The following is a 7033-nucleotide window of genomic DNA, read 5'->3' as shown; positions in this document are numbered from 1 at the left end:
TATATATATATATATACACACACATGTATATATATGTATGTGTGTGTTTGTATGTATATATATATATATAAGAATATAAGTGGTGGTACCATTTTACAGCGAGTGGGGTTCCAGTTTTGTTATATCTCCCATTATTTTTATTAATCTTGTTTTACATTGTAGTCTGATGGTGTTTTATCTTTGTGTTTTTTTCTCTAACATTGTTGTCTTTTGTCATGCATACAATAATTTACAAATTTCAGCATTCTATTTCTCTCTATTTTGTTAGGCTATAATGGGAAACAAGGTGGACAAGGACCCAGCAACAGAAGGTATCAATGATGAATGTTCCAATAACTGTAAGGAGACTTTTGCTGCTACAAAGTCAACTGGTGAAGATGAAACTCAAACAGCAACTGAAGACAAACTAAGGGAAAACACCTTACAACCTGTTGTCCACAAAGAAACTGAATGTGATATTGATGATGACTTTGACTCAGGTGAAGATGTCTTCTATGATGCTGAAGAAGCAGACAAGAGTCAACTGGCTTACGTTGACTCGAACGCTGAAGCTGATGAGGAGGAAGAAGAAGATGAAGAAGAAGAAGACGAAGATGGTGATGATGAAGATACCAGCAGCAGTTCACATGAACTCTTAGCTGAAACATTACGTTCAATTCGTGAACGTAAATTGTTAAAGACTAAACAGATTGAAATAAAAAATCTCAATTTGTTGAATACGTCATGGGTAGATGGATCAACCCAAACTGATGCAAGTCTAGAGACTAGCCAACATTCTGCTGATTGTGTTCCTGTTGAAGTATTAGCCAATTTGATAGCTCAAGTCGAAGAATTGTTGTCACATATCTCTGATGGTGGCCAGGATTACCAGTCGGCGCTCTCATTAACTTTACGTCTACAGTTACAGAATATGGCTTCTCCTGCCTGTAAGTAACATCTGTTCTATTTATTTTGTTGTTTAGCCCAAGATCAGCTTTGATCAAGAAGACCTAAGGTCAGAGATAAAGCAGACATAACACATCTTATTTTCAGACTCTGTAATATTTAAGACTACACAATTGTGTTCTTACTTTTTTTTTAAGATGACTGTGTGCGATTAAAGGCAGTTTGGCTACTACTTGTTGCAGGTTAAGCAACAATGTAGAGGTTTCCTCTTTGGCTCATTGTCTTCATAAGTAACTCGATATATTGTTTTATAAGTAATGTCTGATCTACTTCTAATCTTTAAAAGTAAATGCTTGATCTATTTGTTATATCTTATAGACTTGCTGTCTTTAAAGGTAATGTTTGATGTATTTGTTGATCTATAAGTAACATATGAATGCTTATTTATAAGCGACATTTACTTTGATTATATATTTATAAATAGTGTCTGCTACACTTTTTGATATCAGAGTAATTGTTTGCTCTATTTGTTGACTTTCAACTCTTTTCATCTATCAAATAATTACATCCAGCTCAAAAATTAACTAAATTTTCTCAAATTACCTCCGGGGGTGGAAAGGGTAAAGAGTGTCTATGTAGGGGAGGGTAAAGTATATGTGTGGGTGAGGAAGCCTATGTATGTGAATGGATTGAGTTAGAAATGAAAATATAACAGCAAAAATTAGCATAAAAGAGGAAGGTAACTCCCCCTCTCTTTCTCTCTTCTCTCCACCACCAACTGGCCCTTAATCCATTCTCCGGTTTAACACAACCTGCTGACCTGTAATCCATCATTCAGTTCAACACTGGCTTTTGATGCTTGGATGTCTTTAGCAGATGCTTTCTGTTGCAAGCATTTAGGCCAGTCGTTACCTCTCAATATAACTTCTTCATTACCTGCTATCAGTTTTGGAAGTCCTAAAAATTGTCATGAATGTTGCCCTAATTACTATGTCTCACTCATAAAATAGATATAAATTTAAGTACATTCCATTTCCCTTCAATAGAGTTTTACAGTCGAGTCTTAACTGTGTAAAATCAGTAAACTTAGCTGCAAGTGATGGCTGTGTGTGAGGTTTAATATTTAGGTTTTGGTGGGTATCATTGATTAGTCCCAGGTCAGCCCTTACACACCTAACCTAGAATGAAAATCCATGACCACCCTACCTTTTTAGGATTTGTATTAGATGACAATGTCCAATGTCCATCCAGTTTTAAGATTGGAGAGCATCATTTTAGGGAAATTTAGCTGCTATATCTATCAAGTGGAATGATGTGCTAGTAACTGTTGTGGCATGTGTTGAAATTTGTTGTGGTTGTTGTAGCAGAAAACAGAAATATTTCTGTTGGGTGATTCTCTCTTTACTCTTTTACTCTTTTACTTGTTTCAGTCATTTGACTGTGGCCATGCTGGAGCACTGCCTTTAGTCGAGCAAATCAACCCCAGGACTTATTCTTTGGAAGCCTAGTATTTATTCTATCAGTCTCTTTTGCCGAACCACTAAGTTACGGGGACGTAAACACACCAGCATCAGTTGTCAAGCGATGTTGGGGGACAAACACAGACACACAAACATATACATACATATATATATATATATATATATATATATATATATATATATATATATATATATATATATATATACATATATACGACGGTCTTCTTTCAGTTTCCGTCTCCCAAATCCACTCACAAGGCTTTGGTCAGCCCGAGGCTATAGTAGAAGATACTTGCCCAAGGTGCCACGCAGTAGGACTGAAACCAGAACCATGTGGTTTGTAAGTAAGTTACTTACCACACAGCCACTCCTACGCCTAATATTTTATAAATTAAACATGACTTTTCTTAATTGAATTTCTAAAGTATACCAACATTGTTTGATGTTAATGTAGGTAGGTAACGTAGCTAGCTAACTACAGTTAGTTATACACATTGTTATGTGAGTGTGGCAATATTGATGTAGCTAACTATATCAATATATTACTTTGCAAACAGACACATGCATTGTGGTGTGTGTAGGAGGTGATGTGCAGATATACATATTATGGCACGTGTAGATAGGTGATTCAGGTAACTAGCAATCTAGATTTCCAAAAATAAATGCACATTGTGATGTGTGTAGGTAGATGATGTAGCTAGCTAGTAATATGTTAGTTTGCAGTTACACACAAAGATATAAGTAACAATAGAGGTTTCATGATGCTTAAATAACATTATTAGTGGTCAACTTTTTAAAACATCTTCTTGTAACAATTGTTGTTTGACTAGACAGAAAGACTTATATTCTTCACTGACTGGTGTCATCGACTGAATTAAATAAACCCCTATTGATTATTAATATTTAGTCTATTTATCCTTGTTCGAATGATAACGTTGACCTCACAAAAACCTAATACTATAAATGTACTTAATTTTATGTAATGTACTTAATTTAATGACCCAAGACATTTTCATACCCTAAAAATGATATCCATAGTGTGGATAAGCAAATCAGAATGTAAATAACTAACTGGTCACAAAAGTAGGGGAAACAATCCTAGAATTTTAATTGATGAAAATTGATTATAGATATGAAAAACAATGGTGAGCAAATCTGATACAGTGACAACTATGTCCATGTTTCCATCTTATGTTTATTCTCATTATATTTTCTCTATTCATTCTGATTTGTAGCAGTAATAGGTAGACTATACTAGTAGTTCTCAAACTTTACGAAGAATTTTATGTGCCTGCCCCCATCGAGCCTTTTTGATGATTCACGGTCCCCTATAAAATGCAGGATAATCAACATGAAAAAAAATAACATACAGTTATGTATCATAATTTCCAGACTATGAACCACACTGCCCATAGACCCGCAACCCCAAAAACCCCAACTTAATCTAGACAATGCCCCATCAGGATACAATAGATGCACATGAAAATACAGGGAACCAGTTGATTAATTAGTTACAAAACAACAAAACAAATGAGAAACGAAAAATACTAACAACACATGCATGATCAACTGTTATAACCACATATTTTCTATCAGCCAGTCACACTTGTACAACAAGTGTGAATAGCAAATGAGTGTGTAGGAGTGACATGGGGTTTTGAGGCCAATGACAAAAAGGGATGATAGCATGTGAAAAAAGTTGAAAGTCTTGAAATTTTAAAACTGTCTCAAGCCACCCCGTTTTCACAGTATTCCAGTGTCTCTTTGTGTCTTCGTGGTCTCCCTAAAATCACTTCACAGTCCCCTAAGGGACCACTGACCCCAGTTTGAGAACCACTGGACTATACTTTACTAATGTGATTTAATAACGTAAAGACATATTCAGAGTTATACCCATACTGTCCTACATACAATCTATTATTATTCTAATTCTAATTAAATGAAATTTTATGGTTGACTCCTGTCTCTAGACCAGAATTAATCATAAAGATATTGTTTCTTTTCACCTCTCTTGGTTGTAATTTCATTAATTAAAATTTCTTGGTTCACTATATTCATTATGGTAGCACTCGTGTTACTCATCAGTTTTTATAATTCATTCTAGGATATTTATTTACCAGTGTTTCTGTAAACTTACTCTTCTCCCACCCCTTCCCCACTCACAAACACACAAAAAAGACCTTTCAGTTGTTTGATTGATAGGATCAGTTGAATGAAGCAAAGTAAAGCCATCTTTGGGGAAATTTGGAACCTGGAGAATCAAAACTAAATATTGTAATTCTTCTAAAAAATGAAAATGATATTAAGTTAGAACTAACACATAAACACACACATTAGCTTTTTAATGCTCTCTACCTAAAAGATTTTGATGCTAACTTACCAATCTCTATGTTTATCTATCTGTTTATATTTCTATACATTTATTGTTAGTTAGCTTTTTAATGCTCCAAACATTAAATGTGTTAGTACTTAGTTACCCATTTATCTCAGCACATACTTATTTCTAATTAGTTCTTTAATGCTCTGACTATTAAATATACTAATACTTATCTAACTAATGTTTTACAATTTTTGCCAACTTCTCTTAATTCAACAAATACTAAAATACAGGTTTTAGAATTCCGCTGAAAACTTTCTGAATCTATAAGCTCCTTATTTTTATTATAACACAACTACAACTACTTAATTATAGAATTTCAATTATGCTTTAAATCACTCAGCCCCTCTCTCAGTGACTCCCCCTTTCTTACACTCCTTCTTAGTATATGTATCCAAAGAAAAGTGTTTGTAGGCAAAGGAATGTTCACAGATAGCAACAACAAAAATAATAGATTATGAATCATTCATTCCTCATTTTCCACATACCAGCAGAAGTAGATCTCTTCAAATCTTATTGGTACAAGTTGATTTGTAGTTAGATAGCATATGGTCTGTGAGCACTGATTTTAAATAGAACAGTAATTTAGACAGAGAGTATAACACACCATAATTTACAACATCAATCAAAATAAAGTTTACATAAATTAGAGTATAACACACTGTAATTTACAACATCAATCAAAATAAAGTTTACATAGATTATAGTATAACACACTGTAATTTACAACATCAATCAAAATAAAGTTTACATAAATGTCTTTGAGAAAATGTATGTCATTGTGTTTTACCAAATCAACTGTGTAATTTGTATTTTAGAAAAAGTGTTAATCATATTTCCATGTTTCTAAGATAAACTGTCTACAAGCAGATAATGTGTTTTTAGTTGAAATAACAAATGGCAAATGATTTCTCATTTGGTTTAACAGGCTTTGTTAATTAAGGCATCTGTTTCCATTTTGTGGCGGTGAAACCAAGAAAAGTAGACAGGTGGGTCTAAGAGCAGCTTGTTCATGAATGGTTAATCAAAGAAAGAGGAAAATTCTTTTATGTTCAAAATGGTCTCCAGCTATAGCTAACTTAAGGCAACCCTTTTTAGAACACTTTAATTAAACTGTAATTAAATTGATTGCAAAGACTGATAGGCAAAATGCTGGCTTTTTTATTTTACTTTCTAATTATGTTTGGCTTTTACCAATGTTGCCTCAATCAGTGCGTGGGCACACCATTAATCTAATGAATGTACCATAGTCTTGATCTTCTGCTAGTTTGCCAGACTCCTATTGAACCCTCTGGGTACATGGTTTGTGCAAAAAGAGCAAAACTGTTTCTCTGTTCCCAATGGAATACAGGTCTATATTATTTTTATTCTTGTTACTATCTAGTATATTGTTTATAACAATATTCACCTTAAGATCATCTAATTCAGGTCATCCACTCTTTTAAGTTACAAATTGATTTTTCTTTAATTCTGCAAACAGAAATTTCCACAGACTTAGAAATTCTGAATGAATTCCAGGATGAAGAGTAGGCACATGTTAAATTTGTCACTAAGCTTCTCTTTCTGATAAGAGCCCTAATTTTAGATAATGTGGATTGCTAATTAATTCATAATAAATGCAATAATGTGCATGTACATGCACTCACACTCTCTCTTTCTCTCTCTCATTCTCTCTCTCTCTCTCTCTCTCTCTCTCTCTCTCTCTCTCTCTCTCTCTCTCTCTCTCTCTCTCTCTCTCTCTCCACACACACACACTCAGCAGACTTCCATATGGTTTTTCTCTCTCTCTCTCTCCCCTCCCTCTCTCTCCCCCTCCATCCCTCCCTCTCTCCCGTTCCCTCTCCCCCTCCCTCACTCCCTCCTATCTCTCTCTCTCTCTCTCTCTCTTATATATACATATAACACAATTAAGTGGACAGGTCACAAGAATTTGATGAAAGCATTTGGTATTGAAAACCACATTAAAAACAAGTGAACGATTTCTACAAATCATTAGATGTGTGTGATTCTGTTTATCTTAACTGTTACTTAATTATCTCTATGTGCAGTGTTAACGAATGCTGATTCATCAAATAGTTTAAAGCGGCTAAGACGGAAATCTGAAGAAATGGAACAAGCAAAATCTTTTGACACAGAAGGCAGCATGGAATCATATGACATCACGTGGGATGTTGGAAATTCTGAATGGGACCCCATCAAGAAACAACATACACGTATGCATTTAAATTACATTTTATTTGTTATTGTTGGACATTCTCTCTCTTTTTCTCTCCCGTGTGTGTGTGTGTAT

At 34.3% G+C, this 7033-nt stretch overlaps 1 protein-coding gene across 1 annotated transcript in view; it reads left to right on the top strand.

Moving 5' to 3' along the window:
• LOC106877634 (uncharacterized) overlaps positions 1-7033 on the top strand; it is a 58166-nt gene that overhangs the window by 10319 nt on the left and 40814 nt on the right. Inside the window, exons 2-3 of the mRNA XM_052969865.1 lie at positions 269-926; positions 6792-6956. Coding sequence (XP_052825825.1) covers positions 269-926; positions 6792-6956 — 823 coding nt within the window. The remainder of the gene's footprint in view (positions 1-268; positions 927-6791; positions 6957-7033) is intronic.

This window comes from Octopus bimaculoides, chromosome 8, assembly GCF_001194135.2.
Source record: "Octopus bimaculoides isolate UCB-OBI-ISO-001 chromosome 8, ASM119413v2, whole genome shotgun sequence".
NCBI classification, from domain to species: Eukaryota; Metazoa; Mollusca; class Cephalopoda; order Octopoda; family Octopodidae; genus Octopus; species Octopus bimaculoides.
This window is presented reverse-complemented; position numbering and strand designations above follow the sequence as displayed.